Here is a 26,445-nt window from a genome sequence, read left to right on the forward strand (position 1 = left end):
GGCCCTTAGGGGGAAAAATGGGGTTTGGGGAGGGGGCAGTGGGGTGTGGGATACACAGGAGGTTCCATAAGGGGTCCCTGTGGGGGCTGTAGGGTGGGAGATGCCCAGGGGGTGTCCCCATGGGAGGCATAGGGAGGTCTATGGGGCACACAGGGGTCCCTGGGGGGTGTGGAAATGGGGTTTAGGGCATGTCAGGGGGCTCCCAGGGGGGATTTGTGGAGGTCCCGACCCCTCTTTTGCCCCCTGCAGGTGTTCCAGTACCTGCGGGCGCTCCTGCCCGAGAGCGGGTTCAGCATCCAGCGCTGCACCCGCTACAGCCGCGACACCAACGGGGCCAGGGTGGTCTCCACCCGCGCCTGGTGGGTCTCCACACCCCTGGGGACCCTTATTTCCCCCAAATCCATCGTCTCCCCTCAGAAACCCCCGTGGCCCCCTTTGTCTGCCCCAGGAAGAAGCACGAGATGCTGGAGTTCCTGGGGGGCTGCGGAGTCGAGCTCCGGGGCTCCGACCGGGCGCTGCTGCGGGCGGGCGACAACGACTTCAGCCTCATGTACTCGGCGCGCCGCAGGAGGACCCAGCTCTGGCTGGGGCCAGCCGCCTTCATCAACCACGGTGGGGCACCCCAAAAATCTCCCTGAACCCCTAAAACGTGCCTCAGGAACCCCCCCAAAACCTGCCCCTGCCCTGGGACCCCAAAAACCCAGAGGGAAAACACCAAAACCCCCCCTGCTTCCAGAGCTCCCTGCTGGCCCTGGAGCTCCAAACCCACCCAGGGACCCCAAAACCGCCCCCAGCACCCCAAAACCCACCTGGGAACCCCCCCTGAGCGTCCTCAGGACCTCTCTAAACGTGTTGGGGGGGCCCTGAGTGGGTACTGACAAGTGTTTCCTTCCACCCAGATTGTCGCCCGAACTGCAGGGTGAGTTCTGGGGGTGTCGAGTTGGGCTGGGGGCTCCCAATGGGTTTGGGAGGGCGGGGGTGTCACAGGGAGGCTGGGAAGGGAGGGACAGGGGAATTTGGGGGAGGTCCCTGTGTGAGGTCAGGGAGGTTTTGGGGTGGGGGGTCCCCCTGATTTTGGCAGGAAATGGGAGAGAAAAATGGTGGGGAACGTGAAGGGAAAAGAGCGGGAAAAGAGAGGGGGGAATGGTGGGGAACGTGAGGGAGAAAGGGTGGGAAAAGAAAGGAGAAAATGGTGGGAAACATAAAGGGAAAAGAGTGGGGGAAACGTGAGGGGAAAATGGCGGGAAATGTGAGGGGAAAATGGCGGGAAATGTGAGGGGAAATGGCGGGAAACGTGAGGGGAAATGGCGGGAAACGTGAGGGGAAAATGGCGGGAAACGTGAGGGGAAATGGCGGGAAAAGTGAGGGAAAATGGCGGGAAACGTGAGGGGAAAGGGCAGGAAGCGTGAGGAAAATGGCGGGAAGCGTGAGGGGAAATGGCGGGAAGCGTGAGGAAAATGGCGGGAAGCGCGAGGGAAATGGCGGGAAGCGCGAGGGAAAATGGCGGGAAGCGTGAGGGAAATGGCGGAAGCGTGAGGGAAAATGGCGGGAAGCGAGAGAAATGGCGGGGAAGCGTGAGGAAAATGGCGGGAAAGCGAGGGAAAATGGCGGGAAACGTGAGGGAAAATGGCGGGAAGCGTGAGGGAAAATGGCGGGAAACGTGAGAGGAAAATGGCGGGAAATGAAAGAGAAAAATGGCGGGAAACGTGAGGGGAAAATGGTGGGAAATGAAAGAGAAAAATGGCGGGAAACGTGAGGGGAAAACAGTGAGAAATGTGAGGGAAAAATGGTGGGAGATGTGAGGGGGGGGAAAAAGGGCACAAAGCGTTGAGAAGTGGAAGAGGGTGGGAAACGTGAGGTGAGAAGAGGTCCTCTCACATTTTTGGGGTCCCTGTTTTTGGGGCGCAGTTCGTGTCGGGCCCGGGCGGGGCTCGGGTGCAGGCGCTGCGGGACATCCCCCCCCGCACAGAGATCACCTGCTTCTACGGGGACGGCTTCTTCGGGGAGGGCAACCGGGGCTGCGAGTGCCGCACCTGCGAGAGGTACCCAAAATACCCCCAAAACCCTCAGGGCACCCCCAAAAATCTCCTGGGGGGGGACCCCAAAAACCACTGGGGTGGGACTCCAAAAACCACTGGGGTGAGGTTCTAAAACTTAGGGAGCACCCGAGAAACCTCAAGGTGGGGGGGGGGAAACCCCAAAACTTTGGGAGGACCCCAAAAACTGGGAGAGGGGATCCCAAACCTGGGGGAATCCCAAAAACCTGAGGGGGAACCAGAATGGAGGGACAGGGAAGCTGGAGGTGGGGGGGACACCCACACCTGGGCAGGGGTGGGGGGCCTGAAATCCAGAGGGGACACCCCAAAACCCAGGGCTCAAACCCAAAGGGGATGGGTCCCAAAATCCTGCGGGAGGGCAAGAGGGGTTCTAGAACCCTGAAGGGGGGGACCCAAAAATTGAGAGTGGAACCCTGACTTTTGGGGTCTCCCCTCACGCTCCCCCTTTTCCCCCAGACGTGGCGAAGGCGCCTTCCGGCAGCGGGGGAGGCTCTCGGGGCCCCCCGCGGACCCCCCCCCCAAATACGAGCTGCGGGAGACGGACGTGCGGCTGCAGCGGAGGAGGCGAGGAGGGCGGGCGGGACCCCCAGACGGCCCCCCGCCGCCGCCCCCCGCCGCCCCGCGGCCCCCGCCGCCGAGACCCCCAGGCGCTCCCCAGCCCGCGTGGCCCTCCACGACTGCGTGTCCTGCGGGAGGGGCTGCCTCCCCTCCGCACGGGGGTCCCCAGGAGTCTGCCTGGGGTCCCCACAACCCCGGCCCCCAAAACGGCCCCCGGCCCCTCCCTGCGACACCAACACCCCGACCCCAAGCTGTCCCTCTGCCCATCGTCTGCCTGGGGGCCATCCCCAAACCCGGGGAGGGGCCCGGGAGCCCCGCGCCTGCGGCTCGTGAGTGACCCAGGGGGCTCGCCCTGACGCTGCCCCCGAGGCCCTGAGCTGGCCCCCACCCCCGAGGGCTGGACCCGATTTGGGGGCTGAGACCCCCTGGGAGCCTGGACCCTCACCCTGGGGGCTGAGTCCCTCCCCCTCCACATTTAGGGGCCAGACCCGAACTTGGGGGCTGCGATCCCCCTTGGGGGCTGGACCCAAACTCTGGGGATTAAACCCCCAGTTTTGGGGCTCAGACCCCCTCCCCAAAGGGCCGGACCCCGGACTTGGGGAGCTGAGACACCCCACCCTTATTTTTGGGGGGGTCTCGAGGTGGGGGTGTTTGGGGGTCGTTCTGTGGTGCTGAATTTTGGGGAGGGGGCGGGGGGAGGATTTTGGGGCGTTCCCGAAGGTTCGTTTTCTACCGGAATAAAGGAATTTGGAACAAAAACAGTGTCAGGGGGTGTTGGGGAGTGACCCTTCCTCCCCGCCTTGGGAGTCCACAAAGGGGCCCGACAGGTGCGGGGAGAGGCAGGTGTGACGTCAGCGCCCGGAATAGACCCCCGACCCCCCTCGGGCCTTTGTTTTCACCCAAAATGGTCCTGGGGACCCAGCCCCCCACCCCCGACAGCTGTTGGTGTCGGATGTCGCGACATTTCATTTCGGGGAACAATGGGGGTGACGTCACGGGGAGGAGGGGCGGCCCCCGATAAAGGGACCCCAGGCTTGGGGGGCGGCGCAGACGGAGACCCCAGGGACGAACCAACGGTGGGGGGGCTTGGGGTGTTGGGGGGACTCGGGGGCGATGGGGGGGCTGAGTGGTTATCGGGGGTCTTGGGGGTCGATGTGGACCCCCACCCCCAGACATCCCTGACCCCCACTCCCACCCCAGGACCCCCAAACCGCCACCATGTCGGAGCCCGAGGAGGAGTTTGAGTGAGTGAGCCCCAGCCCCCTCAGTGACCCCTAAGCCCCCGCCCCCCAGGACCCCCACCCTTCCCTCAGACCCTCAAACTCCCCCAGACCTCCAAACCCTCCTAGGACCCCCTCAACCCTCCCCAAACCATCCCCGGACCCCAGAACCCCCCAGTTCCCACACTGGGCCCCCCTCACCCTTCTCCTTCCCCCACAGGGAGCAGCAGGAGGTGGTGACTATGTGACCCCAATTAATTACCCTAGTTAATTAACCCCAATTGGCCCTCCCTGATTAATTAATGCCCCCAATCTCAGCCCCAAACTGACCTTTTAATTAACCCCGCAGGACCCTGATGAAGCCCCAAGCCGTTAATTAATTCTTTATTAACTCCTACTAAGGATCCCTAGGAATGGTAATTAACCCGAAGTGTTAATTAGCACTAACCGGAGGGGAGTCTGGGGAGGCTTAAGGGGGAGAGGGGGTCCCGGCGTGTTGATTACCGTAATTACCGAATTCACCGTAATTACTGCATTGGTCATTAACATCCCGGTTAATTACCAACGGGAGTTTGGGGGGAGAGGGAGGCTGACCCTGCCCCCATATTGCTCCCAACCCCCTTCCAGAGGAAGTGGTGGAGGAGGAAGAGGAGGAGGAAGGTGAGTGGGGTGGGGAGGGAGAGCCCCTCCCAAAATCCCCCAAACTGTGGAGGGGGTCGTAGGAGTCCCCAGACCCTGAGCCCCTCCCCCTTCTTCCCCCACAGCCTCCAGGCCCCCAAACCACCGGAGGAGCCAGGTACGACTCCCTCTGAGACCCCCAGCACCCCTAGGACCCCCAAGCCCCCTGACCCCTCTTTTCCCTCCCCCAGAGGAGGAACGGCTGACCCCGGTGAGGAGGAGGGTTGGAGGGGTTTTGGGGGGTTTGGAGAGGCTCTGCCCCCACACCCCCAAAGACCCCTGACTCCCGGCCCCCCGTCCAGCCACATGGTGTCCCAGCTGGCACCCCCAAAATCCCGAGGGGAGCGCGTGGACTTCGATGTGAGTAAGGGGGGTCAGGGAGTCACTGGAGGGCTTGAGGGATCAGTGGAGGGGGCTGGGGGCTGCTGTGGGGCTGGGGGGGCATGGGAGGCCTGGGGGAAGTTGAGGGGTCCAGGGAGTCACTGTGCAGTGTCCCCCAGAGGAAGCGGGGTGGAGAAGGGCCGTGGGAAGGAGTTACTGGGGTGGGGTGTTTCTATGGGGCTGGGGGGAGTTACTGAGGGCTGGGGGTGTTTCTATGGGGCTGGGGGGATTGTGGGGTGGGCCCTGGGGGTCTGTGACCCCCTGCCCCCCAGGACATCCATCGGAGGCGGATGGAGAAGGACCTGCTGGAGCTGCAGACCCTCATCGACGCCCACTTCGAGCAGCGGCGCCGCGAGGAGGAGGAGCTGAAGGGGCTCATGGAGAGGATCGTGGGTCTTGGGGGGTCACGGGGGTCACGAGGGTCCCGGGGTCTCTGTGTGTCCTGGGACCCCCTGTCCCCCATCCCCAGGAGCGCCGCCGGGCCGAGCGGAACGAGCAGCTCCGGAGCCGCACGGAGAAGGAGCGGGAGAGGCAGGCGAGGCTGGCGGTGAGGGGGGGCCCCAAAGCCCCCCAGAGCCCACCTTGGGACCCCAAAATCCCCTCCAGGACCCCCTCATTTCCTCCCCCTCTCCCCTCCAGGAGGAGAAGCTGCGCAAGGAGGAGGAGGAGGCCAAGAAAAGGGCCGAGGATGACGCCAAGAAGAAGAAGGTCCTGTCGGCCATGCCCCATTTCGGGGGGTACCTGGCCAAGGTGGGGGCCTGACCCAGAGACCCCGCCCCACAGAGACCCCCAGGGACCCCCCAGCTCCACAGGGAACCCCATAAATCCCCCCTGCAGCCTCACAGGGATCCCCCACAGGGACCCACTCCCATAAACCCCCTCTGCAGCCTCACAGGGATCCCCACAGGGACCCACCCCATAGGGAACCCCCATACAACCTCACACTGCAGCCCCACAGGGATCCCCACAGGGGAACCCCATAACATCCATGCCCCCTAGCCTCCAGGGATCCCCACAGGGACCCTGTACCCCCATAGGGGACCCCATAGCCCCCATAACCTGCCCAGGGCACCCATAACCCCATAACGCTGCCCAGGGCACCCTGTAGCCCCCATACCTGCCTAGGCACCCCATAGCCCCCATAACCTGCCCAGGGCACCCACAGCCCCCATAACCTGCCCAGGGCACTCCCATAGCCCCATAGCTCTGCCCAGGGCACCCCGTAGCCCCCATAGCGGCTGCAGCGGGTGCCCCCGTGCCCCCGTGCCCCCAGGCCGGCAGCGCCGCGGCGCCGCCAGACGGGGCGGGAGATGAAGCTGCGGATCCTGGCGGAGCGCAAGCGGCCCTGGAGATCGAGAACCTGCGGGAGGATGAGCTCAGGTGGGGACCCCCTGCGTCCCTCCCCACCGAGGACCCCAGGCCCACCTGGTGACCTCCAACCCCCACCCAGGGCCAAGGCCAAGAGGCTGCACGACTGGATCCACCAGCTGGAGTCGGAGAAGTTCGACCTGATGGAAGCTGCGGCGGCAGCGCTACGAGGTGTGGGGGGTTGGGGGAAAGAGAGTCCCCAAGGAGCTCGTTTTGGGGGTCCCCAAAGGGCTGGAGGCCCCCCCCCAGAACCCTCACGGAGCGACGGGGCACACCTGAGATCCGTTCTGGGGGTCCCGGGGCCCTGAAGGTCCCCCGTTGTTCCCTGGTTTGTCCCATTTTGGGGCTCCTGCATCCCCCCCATCCAGGAATGGGGATCTCCCCTTGAGGCGGTTGGGAATGGAGGGGAGGGGGGTTTCGGGGGTCCCCCCGGAATGAGGGTGACCCTGAGGGGGAGAATTGGGGTCCCAGATTTAGGGACCCCCGGACTCATCTTAGCCCCCCCCTCCCCGTCCCACCCAGATCAACGTCCTGTACAACCGGATCAGCCACGCCCAGAAATTGTAAGGGAGGGATTTGGGGAGGGAAATTTGGGGGTCCTGGGGGTTATTGGGAGTCAGGAGGGGATTGAAGAGGTTTGGGGGGACATTAAGGGGGTCCTGGGGGTGATTTGGAGATCGGGGCGGGGACCATTTGGGTGGTCCCAGAAGGCGATGGGGGACCCCGAAGGGGGTCCGAGGGGTCGCTTTGAGGGTCCCGGGGTGTGTTTTGGGAGGTCGTGTGGGAGGGGGATTTTTGGGGGCTGTTCGGGGGGTCCCAGGGGTGTTTTTGGGGGTCCTGGGGAAGATTTTTGGGCGATGTTTCGGGGGTCCCGGGAGGCTGTCTGGGGGGTGTTCCGGGGGCTGTTCGGGGGTCCCGGGAGGCTGTTTGGAGGCTTTTTGGGGGCTGTTTGGGGGCTGTTTCGGGGGTCCCACCCCCGCCCCCTCCTCCCGCAGCAAGAAGGTCGGGAAGGGCCGCGTGGGCGGGCGCTGGAAGTGACCCTGCCCCTCCCGTGACGTCACCTCCGCCGCGCGCACCAATAAAAACGCTTCACATCCGGGCCCCGCCTCCTTCCTTCTCTTCCCGCCGCGTCCCCGCCGTTGCCATGGCGACCCCGCCTCCGCGCTTCCGGCCTCCGCCTCCCGGCGGCGGCCCCGGCGCGGCCATGGCGGCCTCGGCGGCGGCGGCGGCGCGCGGCGGCGGCCCGGGAGCGGCGCCGGAGCAGCTGCGGCGCTGGGAGGAGGCGGTGGCGGCGGCGGCGGCCGCGAACCCTCCGGTACCGGCAGGGCCGCCGCGGCCCCCGCGGGTCCGCTTCGAGCGCGCGGCCGAGTTCCGAGCGGTGTGCGCAGGCGCGGAGCTGGCGGAGGCGCGCGCCATGGTGCGCGCGGGGCGCGCGCGCTGCTGGGCGGGGCCAACGCCGACGGCATCAGCGCGCTGCACCAGGTGGGCGGGGCCTGAGGTGGGCGGGGTCTGGAGAGGGCGCGGTCACGTGAGTCCGTGGGCGGGGCCCGGGCTGACGGGGAGGGGCTTCGCAGCGAGTGGGCGTGACCAGAAAATGGAGGGGCGTGGTCTACAGAAGAATTGGGGGGAAAGGGGTGGGGCTTGAGGTTCAGTGGGCGGAGCTTTGGGGGTCCCTGGTTTGTGTTTTGGGGGGGGGGGTCTCTGGGTGGTCCCCGGTGGGGTCACTGGAGGGATCCCAGGGCATCTCCTGCGGGGTCCCTGGAGGGGTCCCTGTGTGTTCTGGGTGTCCCCAGGGGGGTCTCTGGATGTCCCCTGTGTGTTCTGGGTGTCCCTATGGGGGTCTCTGGGTGTCCCTGGGTGTTCTGGGTGTCCCCAGGGTGGTCTCTGGGTGTCCCCAGGAGGGTCTCTGGGTGGTCTGGGTGTCCCCAGGGGGGTCTCTGTGTGTTCTGGGTGTCCCCAGGGTGGTCTCTGGGTGTCCCCAGGGGGGTCTCTGGGTGTCCCTGGGTGTTCTGGGTGTCCCCAGGAGGGTCTCTGGGTGGTCCTTGGGTGTTCTGGGTGTCCCCAGGGTGGTCCCTGGGTGGTCCCGGGGGGTGTCTCTGACAGGCCGCGTCCCCCAGGCCTGCATCGACGAGAACATGGAGGTGGTGCAGTTCCTGGTGGAGAGCGGGGCCGACGTCAACCAGGCCGACAACGAGGGCTGGACCCCCCTGCACGTGGCCGCCGCCTGCGGCTGCCGCCACATCGCCCAGTGAGGGGGCCGGGGGGTCCTGGGGGGCGGTGATTGTGGTGTGTGGGGGGGGTGTGACCCCTCCCTGAGCCCCCCCGGCCCCACAGGTACCTCCTGGAGCACGGGGCGGACGCGGCGGCCGTGACGAGCGACCTGGAGCTGCCGCTGGAGGTGGCCGAGGACGAAGGGCTGGAGGAGCTGCTGAGGGCGGAGCTGGAGCGCAGGGGTGGGCGGGGCCGGGGGTGGGCGGGGCTTGGGGAGAGTGGGTGGGGCATTGGGGAGGGTGGGCGGGGCATTGGAGAGAGTGGGTGGGGCATCAGAGAGACTGGGTGGGGCTTTGGGAAGGGTGCGGGTCATTGGGGAGAGTGGGTGGGGCTTGAGAGAGTGGGTGGGGCTGGGAGACAGTGGGCGGGGCTGGGGGAGAGGGTGGGGCATTGGAGAGAGTGGGTGGGGCTTGGAGAAAGTGGGCAGGGCTTGGAGAGTATGGGCGGAGCATTAGAGAGATGGGTGGGGCTGGGAGAGTGGGCGGGGCATTGGGAAGGTGGGTGGGACTGGGGGGGTGGTGGCGCGGCTTAGGGGGCTGTAGGTGGGATCTTTGGGGCTGTTGGTGGGATTTTTGGGGGCTGCAGGTGGGATTTTTGGGGGATGGGTTTGGGGTTTAGGGAGCATACGGGTGGGATTTGGGGACATGAGTGAGATTTGGGGATATGGGTAGGATTGTGGATATGGGTGAGATTTGAGGTATGGGGTGGGGCTTAGGTGTTGTGGGTGGGGTTTAGGTGGCGTGGGTGGGATTTGGGGATGTGGGTGGGGGCTTGTTGGGCTGGGGTTTAGGTGGTATGGGTGGGTCTGGGTGTTGTGGGTGGATTTGGGTGGGGCTTGGGGGATGTGGGTGAATTTGGGGGATGTGGGTGGGGCTTAAGCTGGGTGGCTGAGGTGCTGTGGGTGGGATTTGGGTGGGGTTTGGGGGATGTGGGTGGGGTTTGGGGGATGTGGGCGGGGTCTGGGTGTTGTGGGTGGGATGGGGTGGGCTTGGGGGATGTGGGCGGGTCTGGCACTGTGGGTGGGATGTAGGCTTAGGTGGTAAGGGTGGGGCTTGGGGGATGCTGGCGGATTTGGGGATGTTGGCGGTTTGGGGGATGTGGGGTGGGGCTTGGGGGATGTGGGTGGGGTTTGGGGGATGTGGGTGGGGCTTGGGCCGGTGGGCTTAGGTGGCACTGGGTGGGGTCTGGGTGCTGTGGGGTGGGATGTGGGTGGGGTTCGGGGATGTGGGCGGGGCTTGGGGATGTTAGGCGGGGCTTTGGGGATGTGGGAAGGGGCTTGTGGGATGTGGGCGGGGCTTGGGGATGTTGGGCGGATTTGGGGGATGTGGGGTGGGGCTTAGGTGGTGGGCGGTGGGATTTGGGGATGTGGGGTGGGATTTGGGCGACGGTGGGGTTTGGGGGATGTGGGCGGGCTTAAGCAGCTGCAGGTGGCCCAGCGGCAAGCGGGCCGTGCCTCAGGTGCCACGGGCCGTGTTCAGGTGCCACGAGCCGTGTTCAGCTGCCACGGGTGGGCTCAGACTCCCTCCCCCCCCCCAATCCCAGGCGTGGGACATCGTGGCCGCTAAGCGCGCGGAGGAGGAGCGGATGCTGCGTGGCACGCGGCTCTGGCTGGGACTCGGGCAGCCTCCGCAGACTCGCCCTCTACCCGGCCACCGGGCCAGCGCTCTGCACCGTGGCGGCCGCCAAGGGCCAAGCATCGAGGTCATGAGGCCTGGGGGGTTTGGGGGCTGGCCTAGGCTACATCGAGGTCATGAGATCTGGGGTGGGGAATTTTGGGGGGCGGCCAAGGGCTAAGGCACTCGAGGTTATGAGGTCTGAGGGGATTTTTGGGGGCTACCTAGGGCCTACATTGAGGTCATGAGGTCTGAGGGGCTTGGGGGCTGCCATGGGCTACATCGAGGTAACATGAGGTCTGGAGGGGGACTTTGGGGGCTGCGCAAGGCTGGCATCGAGGTCATGAGGTCTGGGGGGAATTTTGGGGGCTACCAGGGGCTACATCGAGGTCAAGTGAGATCTGGGGTGGGGAATTTGGGGGCTCTGGGGGGCTGATTGACCCAGAAGGTTTTGGGGTTCTCTGGGGAGAACCTCGGGTGGGGTTTGGGGAGGGGAACTCCGGGACCTCTCCAGGGGGTCCCAGGAGTTTTGCGGGCGGAGGGGATTGGAAGACCTCCAACCCTTCCTCCCAAATAGGGGCCAGGAGGAAGGGGGGTGTCCTCCCATCCGAGGGGCTCCCACATTTCGGGACCCTCAGGCTGCTGCTGGCGGCCGGGTACGACCCCGACGTGCGGGACAAGGATCGGGTGGACCCCCTGCACGCGGCGGCGCACGGGGGTGGAGGAGGCCCGTCGGCTGCTGGCCGAGCACTCCAGGCGACATGGCCCCCAGGAACAACGTGGTGAGGGGCTCTGGGGCTCTGGGGCTCTGGGGTCTCTGGCCAGCCCAGCCCCTGGAACAACAGTGGTGAGGGGCTATGGGGCTCTGGGGGTCTTGGTCACCTTCAGGCCCCCCAGGAACAACGTGGTGAGGGGGATGGGGCTCTGGGGCTCTGGGGGTCCTGATCAGCTCCAGCCCCTGGAACAACGTGGTGAGGGGCTATGGGGGCTCTGGGGGTCCTGGTCACTTCCAGCCCCCAGGAACAACGTGGTGAGGGGCTATGGGGCTCTAGGGGGTCTCTGGTCAGTCCAGCCTCCCAGGAACAACGTGGTGAGGGGGCTATGGGGTCTGGGATCCTGAAGGCTCCAGCCCCGAACAACGTGGTGAGGGGGCTGGGGCTCTGGGGGGTCCTGGTCAGCTCCTGAGTCAGCTCCAGCCCCCGGAACAACGTGGTGAGGGGCTAGCCTGGGGGCTCTGGGGCCGTGGTCAGCTCCTGGTCAGCCCAGCCCCCGGAACAACGTGGGTGAGGGGGCCATGGGGGCTCTGGGGATCCTGAGTCAGCTCCAGCCCCCAGGAACAACGTGGTGAGGGGGCTGGGGCTCTGGGGGGTCCTGAGTCAGCTCCAGCCCCCAGAACAATGGTGAGGGGGCTGGGGCTCTGGGGGTCCTGGTCAGTCTCCTGAGATCACCTCCAGCCCCAGGAACAACGTGGTGAGGGGGCTATGGGGGCTCTGGGGTCCTGAGCCAGGTCCAGCCCCCAGAACAACGTGGTGAGGGGGCTATGGGGCTCTGGGTCCTGAGTCACCCCAGCCCCTGAAACAATGTGGTGAGGGGGCTGGGAGCTCTGGGGGTCTGATCAGCTCCAGCCCCCAGAACAATGTGGTGAGGGGGGGCTGGGGGCTCTGGGGCTCTGGGGAGTCCTGGTCAGATCCTGGTCATTTCAGCCCCCAGGAACAACGTGGTGAGGGGTTCTGGGGGCTCTGGGGGTCCTGTCAGCTCCAGCCCCCGGAACAACGTGGTGAGGGGGCTGGGGCTCTGGGGGTCCTGGTCAGCTCCTGCCCCCAGGAACAACGTGGTGAGGGGGCTATGGGGGCTCTGGGGGGTCACTGAGCCAGGTCCAGCCCCCAGGAACAACGTGGTGAGGGGCTCTGGGGGCTCTGGGGGATCTTGTCACCCCCAGCCCCCAGGAACAACGTGGTGAGGGGGGCTGGAAGGTCCCAGGGTGGTCAGGTGGGTGGGTCCTGCTGTGGGGGGTGGTCCCAGGGGGCCAGGAGGGGGTTTTAGGGGGTCTCAGGGGGTTTTGAGGGGTTTTGAGGTTGGGCTGGGGGGTCAGGGCTGAGGGTGGGCTGGGGTCTCTGGGGTCCCCAACCTCACCTTTCCCCCTCCCCCCACCTTACCCAGGGTCAGCGCCCTGCGACCCGAGCGGACGAGGAGACCTTCCCTGCTGGAGGAGCTGCAGCGGCGCCAGCACCACGTGAGCCCCCAGACCCACCTCCCAGGACTCCCAACCTTCCCTGGGGGAGGGGGGTCCTGACCCCTCATTTCCCCCTCCCAAAAAGCTGCGCAGCCAGAGGACCCTGGGGCCCCTCCCCGCCGGACCCTGACGGAGCCCCCAGCCTGCTGGGGGCAAGCACCGAGTGAGACCCCCAAACCCCCTCCAGGACCCCCAGAGTCCTCCCAGGACCCCCTGACCCCTCCTTTCCCCCCCAGGAGCTCCGTGAGCCGCCGCAGCTCCCGGGAGAAGCCTCGGTGCAGGACCAGGCCAAGGAGAGGGTGGGGTCGGGGCTGCCTCCGCCCCTGGCACCCCCGGGGAGGGGGACAACCCCGACGAGGGGGACAGCGACGGGGAGCCCCCTGCAGGGTGAGCCCCCAAATGGGTGCAGGGGGAGGGCTTTTTGGGCGAGGTCTGGGGACCCGGGTGGGGTGGGAGGGGGCTCTCTGAGTGGTTTGGGGGATTTGAGGGGGCTGAGGGGGACCTGGGGGCCTCAGGGTGATGTTTGGGGGGGTCTGGGTGGTTTTTGGGGAGGGGGGATGGGTTTCCTGGGGGTCTCCAAGGGAGTTGTTGGGGATTTCTGGAGGGGCTTTGGGGCGTCACGGCACTCTCTGGGGGTGTCCCAGTGCAGACCCTCCCTCCCCAGATCCCCCTGCAGCACCGCCCAGCCAAAAACCACACCCTCAATGGCCCCTCCCCTGCACTTGGGGTAAGGCCACGCCCCTCCCCTCCTTCTATGGGCAAGGGTGGTCCTCTTGGTGGCTCCGCCCTCCAATGCGCTTCCCCCACCCACCCCCAGCCCCCCGGGGTCTCTGCAGGTCGGGCAGCTTGGGGGCCTTGCCCACTCCCTCCGAGGCCACGCCCCCGCCAAGGCCACGCCCCCCGTGCGCCGCCTGCCGCCTCCCTGCGCCTGCAGGCCCCGCCCACCGTGAGTGGAAACCACGCCCCCTTTCCCAAAGGCCACACCCCCTCCCAGAGGCTCCACTCCACAAATAGGCGTGGCCCAGGAGGAGGCGTGGCCTGAGGACCCTCCTGACCCCCCCATTTTCCCAACCCCCTTCAGGTTTCTGGAGTTCTCTCCGTGCCCCTCCCCCCAGCGCCCCACCAGGTGAGTCCGAGCGTGGGGGAGGGGCGAACGGTGAGGAGGGTGGGGAGGGGAGGTGGGTGACACTCCGCCCCTCCCCCACAGCCCCCAGCGCCGAACCCGGAGCCCCCGGGACCCCGGAGCCGCCCGGCCGCGTGGGTGAGGCCCCCTCCTCCCCAAAACACCCCCTGAACGGGGCTCCTGGACCCCTCCCCACCCCAGGAGGGTCCCAACCCCCCGAGGCCCCTCCCTGAGCCCCCCCAGGCCGTTCCAGCCCCGGCCCGGGATGAGGAGTCGAGTCGCAGCGCAAGGCCCGAGCCGCCTCATGCGCCAGGCCCGAGGGGCGACACAGGTGGGACCCCCTGAGACCCAAACGCCCTCGGAGACTCCCCAAAACCCCCAAAACCCCTAAATACCCCCTCTAAAGCCCTCCCAAAACCCCCCGTGACCCCCCCGTGACCCCCAGGGCGTGACCCTGACGGAGCTGAAGGCAGCGGAGCAGGTGATTGGCCGTGCCGGGAGGGGCAGGGCCCCTGAGCAGCCAATCAGAGACGAGGGGAGGCGGGACCCGGCGGTGAGTCTGGGGGCGTTTGGGGGCTTTGGGGGTTTCTGGGGTTCTGGGGGTCTTGGGGCTTTAAGGGGATTTGGGGTCCGGTGGGTCCTGGGGGTTCCTGGTGGGCTCTGGGGTTTTTTTGGGGTGTCTGTGGTGCTTGGAGGGGGTTTGGGGGTGCTGGGGGTCACTCCCTTCTGACCCCCTCCCCTCCCAGGACCCCCCGGGTCCCGGGCCCCCCCGACCCCCCGTGCAGGTGAACAAAGGTGGGTGCCCCCCCGGGGCTCAGAGACCAACGGACCCCAGGACACCCCTCCCCCACAAAGGTATTGGGGGCTGGGGGGGTGTTAGGGTCTGGGAGGGGTCACAGCCCCCTCACCCCCCCTGCCTCCTCCCTCCTCAGCCGCCCCAGCCCCCCAATGGGCTGCGACTCCCCCGGCCCCCCCAGCCCCCCGCCTTCGACTACCAGCAGGTGAGTCCTGGGGTGGGGAGGGGGAATTTGGGGTCGTGGGGCTCAATTTGAGACCCTCCATCTCCCCCAAACACAGCTGTTCCAGGAGCTTTGGGTGGAGAACGAGCGGATTCGGGAGCAGCTGCAGGAGGCTGGAGCTGGCGCTGACCCAGACCCGGCTGGAGCTCGAGAGGGTCACCCAGGTGAGGGGATGGGGGCTCAGGGGTGTCCTGAGTGTGTCCCCCCCAGAGGGGCCCAGGGGGTGTCCTGAGTGTGTCCCTCCAGGAGGGGCTCAGGGGATGTCCTGAGTGCCCCCCCAGCCCTGGGACCCCTGAGCCCCCCATCTCTGTGCCCCCCAGCGCCAGGAGCGCAGCGCGGAGCGCCCGCCCGGCTGGAGCTGGAGAGATTCGTGAGTGTGGGAGGGGGAGGGGGAGGAACCCCCAAAAATCCCCCTGTGCCCCCTGTGCCCCCCCCCAACTCCCATCTGGCCCCCAGGAGCGCCGGGCGCTGGAGCTGAAGGCGGCTGAACTGGAGGAGGAGCTGGGAAGGTGAACTCCCAAAAGGGGGGCCCCTAAATCCCAACTGACCCCCAAATTGACCCCCAAAATTCACCACCACCCCCTTTCCCCCAGGCTCTGTCGGATCTCCGGCCGACAACCAGCGGCTCAAGGACGAGAACGCGCCTGATCCGGGTCATCAGCAAACTGTCCAAGTGACTCCCCACCCCGAGGGGACCCCCAGAGGGATCCAGGACCCCCCACGGGACCCTCAGAGACTCCCCGAGCCCCCATGGGGTCTGACCCACAACGGGACCCTGCCCCAAATGAGCCCCTCCCAAAGCTGCTAAACAACCCCCTCCCCAAACCACGCCCTACGGGGGGCGGAGCCAAACGCGCTGGGGGTGGGGCAAGCAGGGAGTGGGTGGAGCCACAGGGGCCAATTCATGTGTGGGCGGGGCCAATGCGAATGTAGGCGTGGCCAAACCCCGCTGGAGGCGGGGCCAGAGTGCTAAAGGGGGTGGAGTCGATGTGGGGGCGTGGCCAAGCCTGCGGTGGGCGTGGCCGTTCATTGCACTGTGTGGGCGTTGCCAAAGGGGGCGTGGCCGAACTGTAAATCGGGGCGTGGCCTTGCTGCTGTCAGGCCCCACCCATTGCCGAGGCCCCGCCCCTTTCTCCTCAAACAAGGCGGGGCCACTGCACGCCGGCCCCGCCCCCTGCATGCCAATCATGTGCTGTTCCTCCAATGGATGGAGAGGCGGGGCCTCCTCGTGCCCCGCCCACCGCCAACCCCCCCTTCCTCCTCCCCTGAGTATTTTTGCAAAAAAAAAAAAAAAAAGAGAAAGTGAAAAATAATTAAAAAAAGGACAAAACCGTGCCCTGGCCTCAGTGGGGGAGGGGCAGGAACACATACGGGACTTTTTTTATTTATAAATTTATTTTATAGAGCTCTGTTGGCACAAATCCTCTCCCCCACCCCCAAAAAAAGGCACGTGGACCCCTCAGGTCTGAGTGCATCCCCTCCCCCACCCATTGCTGACTCTGGAGACCCCAAACCCTCCCAAAAAAACCCCAAACCCTGAGAAACTCGAGCTCCTGCCTCCTCCTCCTCCCCTTCCTAAAAAACACCACACAGAAAAGCCATTTATTGTTGAAACAACTCCATTTATTGTTGAAACAACTCCATTTATTGTTGAAACAACTCCATTTATTGTTGAAACAACTCCATTTATCGCTGGGCCCCCCCAGGGCCCCCCCACATCCAAGCACTGGAACCTGAAGAGAAGGGAAAGGTGGGTTAGGGGGGACCCTCCTCAAAACCCTCCCCAGAGCCTCCCCCCAAAAACCCTCTTGAGGGCCTCTCAGACTCCCGGGGTGTCAAAAGTCCCTGGGGGCACAGGCGTCTGTCAGGGGGTTCAGAGCCCAGTGCTGCCATCATGGGGGCCGCCCCATAAACTCTCCCCCAAACTCCCCCCTCAAATCTGCCCAAATTTCCCATTAACCCCCCTCCACCAAAAACCCCCTTCCACTCCCACAGGACTCACTCGGGGCGCCCCGCTCCGGGGGCTCCGCTTTTGGGCTGGGGGTCCTCAATCCTCCTCCTCGTCCTCGCCTCCCCGGCCCCCCCTGCCCCTTCTTGGCGTTCTTCCTCTTGACGCGGCCGGGCCGGCCCCCCCCGCACGGGGAGCGCAGGGAGAAGTCGATGTGCTTCTGGGAGTCCAGGCGCACGATGAACGACGGGATGTTCACCACCTGCTTCCTCACCCTGAATTTGGGGAGGGGGGCCACAAAAATTGGGGGGGTCAGAACTGTGAAAATCGGCACCTTTGGGAACTCCCCCCCCCCAAACCCCGGGGCATCCTGAGCCCACCCCGGGTGGGGAAAGGGGGATAGAAAAAGGGGGGGGTGGGAGCTCATTGTGGGGGTGCAGAGTGGACAGGGACCCCCCGAATTAATGGGGAGGGGTCTGTCAGTGCCTGAGCCCCCCCCAAATTTAACAGGGGGGGTCTCTTAGTGTCTCAGCCCCCCAAATTCAATTGGGGGGGTCTCTCTGTGTTTCAGCCTCCCAAATTCAACATGGGGAGGTCTCAGTGTCTCAGCCCCCCAAATTCAATTGAGGAGGGATCTCTCAGCCTCTCAGTCCCCCAGATTTAACAGGGGGGGTCTCTCAGCCCCCCAAATTCACCAGAGGGGGTCTCTCAGACCCCCAGATTTAACAGGGGGGGTCTCTCATCCCCCCAAATTCACCGGGGGGGGTCTCTCAGCCCCCCAAATTCACCAGGGGGGTCTCTCAGCCCCCCAGATTTAACGGGGGGGTCTCTCAGTGTCTCAGCCCCCCAGATTCACCGGGGGAGGTCTCTCAGCCCCCCAAATTCAATTGGGGGGGGTCTCTCAGCCCCCCAAATTCAATTGGGGAGGGGTCTCTCAGCCCCCCACATTCACCGGGGGGGGTCTCTCAGCCCCCCAGATTTAACAGGGGGGGTCTCTCAGTGTTTCAGCCCCCCAGATTTAACAGGGGGGGTCTCTCAGCCCCCCACATTCACGGGGGGGGTTACCTGGTGCCGGCCCCTTCGCAAGGTGTACGGCGGGGCCGCAGTGACTCTTGCCGAGCTCCCCCCGCCCCGGGGGGTCCCTGGGGGTCCCGGGGGGCACCCACCGGATGTGGCGCTGCCGGATCAGCACCCGGGCGTGGTGGATGGACTTGGCCAGGCCCAGCTTGAAGACCTGGGTCTGCAGGCGGCGCTCCAGGAAATCCTCGATCTTCAGCCCCAGGATGTAATCCAGCTTCATCTTCCCCTCGTCCAGCACCCCGATCCGCACCAGGCGCCGCAGCAGCGCGTTCCCTGCGCCGGGAAACGGAGGTGAGAATGGGGGAAAACGGTGAAAAACGGGGGGGGAAACGGCAAAAAACGGGGAGAAAATGGGGTAAAACAGGGAAAAACAGGGGGAAAATGGGAAAAAATAGGGCAAAACAGAGGGAAAATGGGGGAAAATGGTGAAAAATGGGAAGAAAATCAGACAAACGGGGGGAGAAAAGGCAGCAAAGAAGGGGCAAAGGGGGGAGATGAGAAGGGGAAAGCGTGGAGACGAAAAAAGGAGAAAAAAAGAGAAGAGAGAAGAAGAGAAGGAAAGAAAAAGGGAGGGAAAAGGGAGGGGAAAAAACCAAAGAGAAAAAAACCCAAAACACACAAAGAAACCAAAAACTGAGAAAAAAAATGACAGAAATACACGCTAAAAATAGAAAATATAAGAAACAGAAAAAAAAAAGAATAAAAAAAAGAAAAACACAATAAAAAACCTCAGGAAAAATAGAGGGTAAATGGGAGGGGAAAAGCAGCTGAATAAAAACAGGAGAGGAGTGATAGGTGGCAGGGACAGGGGGGCACACGGGGGGCATTTTTGGGGGTGAGACCCCCCCAGGCTCACCCTCGAAGAGGCGCCGCGGGTCCTTCTCGTCCAGCGTGAGCAGCTCCCGCGCGGCCTTGCGGATCTTGGCCAGGGTGAACTTCACCCTCCACACCTCCCGCTTGTTCCGCAGCCCATACTCACCTGGGGGGGACATTGGGGGTCAGGGGGGGTCCCAAAAAAACCCCCCCGGCCCCCTCAATGCCCCCCTGAACTCACCGATGAGCTTCAGCTCCTGGTCGAGCCGGGACTTCTCGAAGGGTCTGCGGGGGGTCACGTAGGTTTTCCTGCACACCCAGCTCCGGGCCACGGGCATGGTGGGGGCTGGGAGGGGAGGGGACACGGCGGGTCAGACCCCTCCCCAAAATACACCCGCGATCCCAGGGATCCCCCAAACGGGGAACCCAAACCTAGGACCCCCGATCGAAACCGCTAAAAGGGGGATTTTAAGGGGTGCCAAGGGGTTTAGGGGTCCCTGGGGGGGGGTTGGGTGAGCCCTCGGGCGGATTTGGGGCGTTCCCCTGGGCAAGGGGGGGGTCGTTATTTTGGAAGAGAGCGTGAGGGGCTCTGAGGGCATCAATGGGGATCCCCAGGGGTTCTGGGGGGTCCCGATCACCCCTTTATTGGGATGATGTGATGGATGGGACCCCCAAAACGCTGACGGGGAGATGTCGCGATCTGGGATCCCCCAACACTCCGTTGGGCTCCAGATTACCCCCAACCCTCCGCCGAGCCTCCTTCAGGCCTCAGAGACCCCCCAAGACCCTCCCGGGACCCCCAAACGAGCCCCCCCCAATCCCCCACGTGTCGCACTCTGCGCATGCGCGCATCCCGTACAGGCCGCGGGTGACCTCGGGCACCCTCCCCGCCCGCCCCGGGGGTCTCGGGGGGGCCAAAGGGGGCTCGGGGGGGCACGAGAACCCCCGGGAGGACCCCACAAACCGCGTGGCCCCGCGTGGCCCCCCCCGCCCGCACCTCAGCTCCGCGGCGGCCGCGGCGACGGAAAGAAGGCCGCGACCGGCGTGGCTGCCTTATATAGCCCGGCCGGGACGGCCCCGCCCACCGGCGCTAAACACCCAATAGAAAGGCACGGTGAGGGCGGCACCGGCCAATGGGAGCTCGGGGAGAGGAGAACAGAGAGCCAGAGCGGCCGCGTGGGGGCCGCCATGTTTTCCTGAGGGCGGGGGCAGAGCGGGGTCCTCCAAGAGAGGGAGGATGACACGGGGGGGACGCGGAGGGAGAATGGGGGACATTGGAGGGACATTGGGGGACATTGGAGGGACAATGGGGGACACTGGAAGGCACAATGGGACAGGAGGGACGTGGAGGGACACTGAGCCTCCAATTGGCTGTCCGAGCTGTCAGTCACGCCGTGCCAGCCCAGCCCCGCCCCTCGGGGAGGCGTTTCCATGGCGACGGCTCCCCCCAGAACCGCCCTCAGCAAAGATGGCGCCGCCGCGCCCTCCCCGCCGTTCCCCGCAGCGGCGGCGCCGCCCTCAGCAAAGATGGCGGCCGCGCGGAGGGGGCGGAGCGAGCGTTCCCATTGGCTGCGCCGCGGGGGCCGCGCCAGAACTTCCGGGTCGGGAGGTCAGGGCGGCCTGAGGGGAGACGGCGGAGCCGGTGGGGACAAAGGGGGGGACAAAGGGGGGGACAAAGGGGGGGTCACCGGAATTTGGGGAGGGTCCCCCCTGACCCCCCACCCCCCATCCCGCCATGGCAGCCCCGGAGGAGCCGCTGCGAGGGGGAGCCTGGGGCCCCCGTGCTCCGGGCGGGGTCCCTGGTACCGGCTCCGCCTGACGCGCACGGAGCTGCAGATCCTGGGCGGGGGTCCCGCCGAGCCCCCCGTGCTGCTGGAGCACGTCGTGGGCTGCCACACGCTGCGGGCCCCGGCCCTGCCCCGCGCCGCCTTTCTTCGCCGTGTGCCTGCGCACGGCCCTGCGGGGGAGGGCGGCCGGGGTCCTGCCGAAGGAGAGCCCCCACCTTCCGAGCCGACGCCGCCCCCGACTACGAGGGCAACCGAGAGACGGCCGAGAGGTGGGCGAGGGTCATCCGGTGCCTGGCGAGGGGCGAGACCCCCCCCCGGAACGGTGAGCGAGGGAGGGGGCCTGGGAGGGGTTATTTGGGGAGGGCCTGGGGAGGGGGCCTGGGAGAGGCTATTTGGGGAGGGGCCTGGGGAGGGGTTATTTGGGGAGGGGCTATTTGGGGAGGGGGGCCTGGGAGGGGTTATTTGGGGAGGGGTTATTTGTGGAGGGGTTATTTGGGAGGGGGCCTGGGGAGGGGTTATTTGGGGAGGGGTTATTTGGGGTTAAGGGGAACGGGGCTGGGAATTTTGGGGAGAGGTCTCTGAAAGGGGGACTCTGGAGGGGTCTGGGGTAACCAGGGGGTCTCTGGGGTGAGACCCTGGGGATTTGAGGTGAGGGGGGCTCTGAACACAGGATGGGTCCCCAGAATTGGGACTCGAGGATTTTGGGGGGTCCCTGTGATGGGGGGATCTGGGGTCCCTGTATTGCGGGGATCTCTGGGATGGGGATTTGGGGGTCCCTGCTGGGGGTGGCCTCGGGATGGAGATCTGGGGGTCCCTGTGCTGGGGTGGATCAGGATGGTGATCTGGGGTCCCTGTGCTGGGGGTCTCTGGGATGGGGATTTGGGGGTCCCTGTGCTGGGGGATCTCTGGGATGGCGATCTGGGTCCCTGTGTTGGGGGTCTCTGGGATGGGGATCTGGGGGTCCCTGTGCTGGGGGTCTCTGGGATGGGGATTTGGGAGGTCCGAACCCTCCCCAGTGCCCCGGGTGGGGGTGGTGTCTCGGAGGTGCCTCCAGGGCTGGATTTCGGAGGGCTGCTTGCTGCCCTGGGGAGGGGTCCCCAGCCCTGACCCCCCCATTTTAGGTCTTCCCCAGCCCTGCCCCCCGAGCCGCGGCGCCGGCGCCCCTCCTGCTGCTCAACCCGCTCGGGGGCGCGGAGGGCCCTGCGGCTATGCCAGAGCCACGTCCTGCCCATGATCTGCGAGGCCGGCATCAGCTTCAACCTCGTCCCAGACCGGTCAGGGGGCTCTGGGGGTCACTGGGGGCTTTGGGGGTCTCTGGGGGGGGCTCTAGGGTCCCAACCTGCCTGTGGGCTGTGAGGCTGCCCCCACCTTCAACCTCAGCCACACCGCTCGTTCTGGGGGGTCACTGGGGGTTTGGGGTCACTGGGTGGGGTTGGGGTGTCCTGGGGGTTGGGTGTCCTGGGGTCCCTGACTGTCCCCCTCCCCAGAGAGGCCGAACCACGCCAAGGAATTGGTGTCAGGGCTGAGCCTGGAGCAGTGGGACGGCATCGTCACCGTGTCGGGGGACGGGCTGGTGTACGAGGTGAGAGCCCAAAACAACCCCCCCCAAAACCCCCTAAAACCCCCCCTGACTCGCAACATCCCCCAGGGGCGGAGCCAGCCCCCCAAAAGCCCCTGGGGGTGACACCTGGGTGTGACCCGGGTGACATTGGTGTCCCCAGGGCTCCTGTCCCTGTGGGTTTTGGGGTGACCCAGATGTCCCCAGATGTCCCCAGATGTCCCCAGGTGTCCCCAGGTGTGACCCAGGTGTCCCCAGATGTCCCCAGGTGTCCCCAGATGTCCCCAAGATGTCCCCAGGTGTCCCCAGATGTCCCCAGGTGTCCCCAGGTGTGACCCAGATGTCCCCAGGTGTCCCCAGATGTCCCCAGGTGTCCCCAGGTGTCACCCAGATGTCCCCCAGATGTCCCCAGGTGTACCCCAGATGTCCCCAGATGTCCCCAGGTGTCCCCAGGTGTCCCCATGTGTGACCTTTGTTGTCCCCAGGTGGTGAAGGGGCTCCTGTCCCTGTGGGTTTTGGGGTGACCCAGATGTCCCCAAGATGTCCCCAGATGTCCCCAAGATGTCCCCAGGTGTGCCCCAGATGTCCCCAAGATGTCCCCAGGTGTGACCCTGTGCCGTTGTTGTCCCCAGGTGGTGAAGGGGCTCCTGTCCCTGTGGGTTTTGGGGTGACCCAGATGTCCCCAGGTGTCACCCAGATGTCCCCAAGATGTCCCCAGATGTCCCCAGGTGTCCCCAGGTGTGACCTTTGTCGTCCCCAGGTGGTGAACGGGCTCCTGTCCCGCCCGGACTGGGCGCTGGCCCTGCGGGTGCCCCTGGGGGTCCTGCCCTGCGGCTCTGGGAACGGGCTGGCGGCCGCTGTCAACTGCCACGCGGGGTAAGGGGGCTCTGGGGACACTGGGGGGGCACCTGGGGGGACAGGGGGGACACCTGGGGACACTGGGGGGGCACCTGGGGGGACAGGGGTGGCACCTGGGGCCGTGTCCTGGTGCCTGGGGGTGTCCCTGGGGGTGCCCCCACACGGGACATCTTTATCTGTGTCCCCCTGTGTGTGATCCCCCTATGTCCCCAGGCTGTCCCCGTGTCCCTGTGTATCCCCATGTCCCCACATCCCCTGTGTCTGTCCACAACTGTCTCTCTGTCTGTCCCCAGCTCTGGGGGTGTCCCTTCTCTTCCTGCTGTGCCGGGGTCCCTGTGTGACCCTGTGTGACCCCATATGACACATCCCTGTGTCTCCATACCCCTGTGTGACCCCGTGTGACCCCATATAACACATTCCTGTGTCCCCATACCTCTGTGTGACCCTGAGTGACCAATGTCTGTCTCTCTCTCTGTCCCCAGGCTGTCCCCAGCCCTGGGAGTGTCCCTGCTCCAGAACTGCTCCCTGCTGCTGTGCCGGGGTCCCTGTGTGACAAATCCCTGTGTCCCCATACCCCTGTGTGACCCATGTCTGTCTCTCTGTCCCCAGGCTGTCCCCAGCCCTGGGGGTGTCCCTGCTCCAGAACTGCTCCCTGCTGCTGTGCCGGGGCTCAGCGGCCCCTCTGGACGTGCTGTCGGTGTCTCTGGGCTCGGGCCCCCGGCTCTGGTCGGTGCTGGCCGTGGCCTGGGGTCTGGTGGCCGAGGCCGACGTGGGCAGCGAGCGGCTGCGGCGCCTCGGCCCCGCACGCTTCCTGCTGGCGGCGGCCGCGCGGCTGCTGGTGCTGAGCGCCCGCCGGGCACGCCTGGCGTACCTGCCCGCCCTGGAGGGCACGGAAAACGGCATGGACCGGGATAACAGCGCCAGCAGGGACACCCAGACACGGCGGGGAACTGGGATAGACCTGCCCACCCTGGAGGGCATGGATAACGGGATGGACCGGGATAACGGTGCCAGCACGGACACCCAGACACGGCTGGATAACAGCAGGGACCTGCCCGCCCTGGAGGGCACGGAAAATGGGATGGACCGGGATAACGGCACCGGCAGGGACACCCAGACATGGCTGGATAAGGGCACGGACCTGCCCGCCCTGGAGAGCACGGAAAACAGGATGGACACCAGGGACACCCAGACACGGCTGGGAACTGGGACGGACCTGCCCGCCCTGGAGGGCACGGAAAACGGGATGGACCGGGATAACGGTGCCAACAGGGACACCCAGACACAGCTGGATAACGGCATGGACCTGCCCGCCCTGGAGGGCAAAGGGAGCGGGATGGACCGGGATAACGGCGCCGGCAGGGACACCCAGACAGGGCGGGGGACTGGGACAGACCTGCCCAGCACGCAGAGCGGGATGGACGGGGACAACGGGGTGGAGAACATGGATAACGGAATGGAGAACACGGATAACGGAATGGAGAACGCGGATAACGTGATGGAGAACACGGATAATGGGATGGAGAATGCAGATAACGGGGTGGAGAACATGGACAACGAGATGGAGAATGTGAATAATGGGATGGAGAACACGAATAATGGAATGGAGAACTCGGATAATGGGATGGAAAACTCGGATAATGGGATGGACCCGGATAACGAGGGATTCCAGGACATCAGGACAGGGCTGCGTGTTGGGACGGAGCCACCAGCCCTGGATAAGGGGATGGGCCGGGATAACAGGACCAACAGGGACGCCGGGCCGGAGCCGGACAGGGGACACAGCGGAAGGTGGGGACCCCCCCGGCCCCCAGGACTCGCCTGCCCCGCAGTGCCACCAGCGTCACCTGCTCCACGGCCTTCGGGGACCCCCCCGGGGACGTCCCCGGGGACCCCGACCTGTCCCGGGCTGTGTCCGACCCCGGGCTCTGCGAGGGGGACGGGGAGGGCTGGGGGGACCCCGCGGGGCTCGGGGACCCCCCCAACGGCGGGGGGGACCCCCCGGAGCTCGGGGGGAGCCCCCGGCGCGGCCCCGAGGACGACCTGCTGGTGCCGCTGGGGCAGCCGCTGCCGCCGGGCTGGGTGACGCTGGAGGGGGACTTCGTGCTGGTGGTGGCCCTGTCCCCGTCCCACCTGGGCGCCGACCTGGTGGCCGCGCCGCGCGCCCGCCCCGACGACGGCCTCCTGCACCTGCTCTTCGTGCGGGGAGGGGTCTCCAGGGGCTCCCTGCTCAGGGCCCTGCTCGCCATGGCCCGCGGGGGGGACCCCGGCGGGGGCCCCGGGACCCCCCTGAGCCGCGTCCCGGCCCGCGCCTTCCGCCTGGAGCCCCTGGGAGGGGGCGGCACCATGACCGTGGACGGGGAGAGGGTCCCGTGTGGGCCCGTCCAGGGGCAGCTCCACCCCGGGCTGGCCCGGGCCATCATGGCCCTGCCCCCCAAGTGAGGGGGGGACACCCCCAGGGGACAGGGGGGACACCCCCAGGGGACGGGGGACACCCCCAGGGGACAGGGGGGACACCTGGGCCATCATGGTCCTGCCCCCTAAGTGAGGGGGGGACACCCCCAGGGGACAGGGGGGACACCCAGGGGACAGGGGGGACACCTGGGCCATCATGGCCCTGCCCCCAGGTAGGGGGGGGACACACCCTGGGGCTTTGGGGGACCCCCAGGGGCTCGGGGAGGAGGCCCTGAGGGTTTTGGGGGACCCCGGGGGTCAGGGGACCCCGAGAGTTTGGGGGAGAAGCAAGGGGGGGACTCCCAAGGGGTTGGGGGGGACCCCAAGGGACCATGGGGGTCTGGGGGGGCCCCTGAGAGTCGGGGGGGGCTCAGTGGTCCCCGTAGTCCCCAAGTGTCCAGTGACCCCCCTTCCCCAGGACAGGGGGACACCCTGGGGTACTGAGGGTGGTTTGGGGGTCCCTGGGAGTTCCTCCCTTCCCTCCCCTCCATGTCTGTGCAATAAAACCCAATCGTGGAGTGACCCCGAGTGTGCTGGGGGAGGGATGGGCTCTGACCCCCTCCCCCAATCCCAGTGCCCCTGCCCCCATCCCAGTGCTCCCAGTTCAAGCTCCCAGTTCAGGGTCTGACGTTTATTCTGTACAAAACCCCCCACCCTCCCAGCCCTCCCCACACCCGGGGGTTTGTCGTGCGGGGGGTGGGGAGGGCAGTAAAGTGGTCAAAGTGCGGGGGAGGGGGTTGGGGGAGGGGGACAGGGACCACCCCCCCATCCCCTCCCAGTAACGCTACTGGCCTGAACTGGAAATGGGTCACTGGGGGGAGGGGACACCAGGACCCCCAAATTTGTGCTTGACCCGGCCTGGGGGCCGGGAATAAATATTTACAAAGGGGGGAGAGGGGAGACCCCCGGGGAGGGGGATCCAGGGGAGGATTCCAGGGGGATCCAGGAGTGGGGGGGCACCTGCAGGGCTGGGTGGGGGTCTCAGTCCCGTCCCCCCTCCGTGTGGTCGGTTCTGGGTGGATCCAGATCCCGGTTCTGGGTCAGGGCTGGATCCTGGAAGTGCATCCCAGTCCCGGATCTGCCGGATCCCAGCCCCATTCCCAAGATGCTTCCCAGTTCCTGGGATCCCTCTGGGGGTCCTGGATCCCCCTGGGCTGCTCCGGATCATCCCGGGGTGTCCTGAGTTATCCCGCGCCGTTCCAGGTCACGCTCTGGGATCCTGGATCACCCTGGACTGTCCTGGATCACCCTGGACTGTCCTGGATCGCTCTGGGCTGTCCTGGATCACTCCAGCCAGTCCTAGCTTGTTCCAGATCCCTGCAAGGTGTTCCAGGTCCCTCCAGTGTGTCCAAGATCACTCTGGCTCGTTCTGGGTCACTTCAGAACGTTCCATAGAATTCCAGGCGGCTCCAGGGCGTCCCAGCTC

The 26,445-nt window shown here is 66.0% G+C and overlaps 5 protein-coding genes and 1 non-coding gene across 6 annotated transcripts; 4 read left to right on the plus strand and 2 right to left on the minus strand.

Annotated features, from left to right (window-relative positions):
* Positions 1-249: 249 nt before the first annotated feature.
* LOC126646684 (histone-lysine N-methyltransferase KMT5C-like) lies at positions 250-2,952 on the plus strand (the record flags this gene model as incomplete). Its single annotated transcript, XM_050328158.1, has 5 exons — positions 250-359; positions 449-612; positions 900-919; positions 1,909-2,042; positions 2,514-2,952. Coding segments are annotated over 5 exons (867 nt in total), but the record flags the coding sequence as incomplete, so codon positions are not given.
* Positions 2,953-3,833: 881 nt separating this feature from the next.
* On the plus strand, positions 3,834-7,361 carry LOC126646686 (troponin T, slow skeletal muscle-like). The gene is given in 11 exon segments (XM_050328160.1): positions 3,834-3,859; positions 4,816-4,873; positions 5,167-5,283; positions 5,364-5,441; positions 5,534-5,644; positions 6,130-6,238; positions 6,241-6,274; positions 6,345-6,407; positions 6,409-6,433; positions 6,785-6,825; positions 7,258-7,361. Coding segments are annotated over 11 exon segments (705 nt in total). The 3' UTR covers positions 7,301-7,361.
* A 45-nt stretch (positions 7,362-7,406) lies between these two features.
* Positions 7,407-15,198, plus strand: LOC126646687 (protein phosphatase 1 regulatory subunit 12C-like). The gene is given in 21 exon segments (XM_050328161.1): positions 7,407-7,458; positions 7,588-7,686; positions 7,689-7,744; positions 8,380-8,510; positions 8,597-8,716; positions 10,078-10,242; positions 10,785-10,859; positions 10,861-10,902; positions 12,307-12,379; positions 12,616-12,678; positions 13,216-13,325; positions 13,495-13,505; positions 13,587-13,640; positions 14,249-14,357; positions 14,435-14,503; positions 14,580-14,685; positions 14,842-14,869; positions 14,872-14,891; positions 14,978-15,045; positions 15,131-15,163; positions 15,165-15,198. Coding segments are annotated over 21 exon segments (1,518 nt in total).
* A 1,135-nt stretch (positions 15,199-16,333) lies between these two features.
* On the minus strand, positions 16,334-16,425 carry LOC126646692 (small nucleolar RNA SNORD88). The gene has a single exon (XR_007630370.1). It is a non-coding gene; the product is annotated as a small nucleolar RNA SNORD88 (small nucleolar RNA).
* A 143-nt stretch (positions 16,426-16,568) lies between these two features.
* RPS9 (ribosomal protein S9) lies at positions 16,569-19,418 on the minus strand. Its single transcript, XM_050328159.1, is given in 6 exon segments — positions 16,569-16,605; positions 16,607-16,744; positions 17,636-17,822; positions 18,406-18,528; positions 18,604-18,708; positions 19,360-19,418. Coding segments are annotated over 5 exon segments (582 nt in total). The 5' UTR covers positions 18,701-18,708; positions 19,360-19,418.
* A 375-nt stretch (positions 19,419-19,793) lies between these two features.
* On the plus strand, positions 19,794-25,191 carry LOC126646688 (sphingosine kinase 2-like). Its single transcript, XM_050328162.1, is given in 6 exon segments — positions 19,794-19,971; positions 20,331-20,471; positions 21,637-21,731; positions 22,468-22,583; positions 23,175-24,506; positions 24,509-25,191. Coding segments are annotated over 6 exon segments (2,361 nt in total). The 3' UTR covers positions 25,008-25,191.
* The last annotated feature ends 1,254 nt before the right edge of the window (positions 25,192-26,445 follow it).

Source organism: Myiozetetes cayanensis, unplaced genomic scaffold (genome assembly GCF_022539395.1).
Source record: "Myiozetetes cayanensis isolate MyiCay16 unplaced genomic scaffold, myiCay2020 scf369, whole genome shotgun sequence".
NCBI lineage: Eukaryota > Metazoa > Chordata > Aves > Passeriformes > Tyrannidae > Myiozetetes > Myiozetetes cayanensis.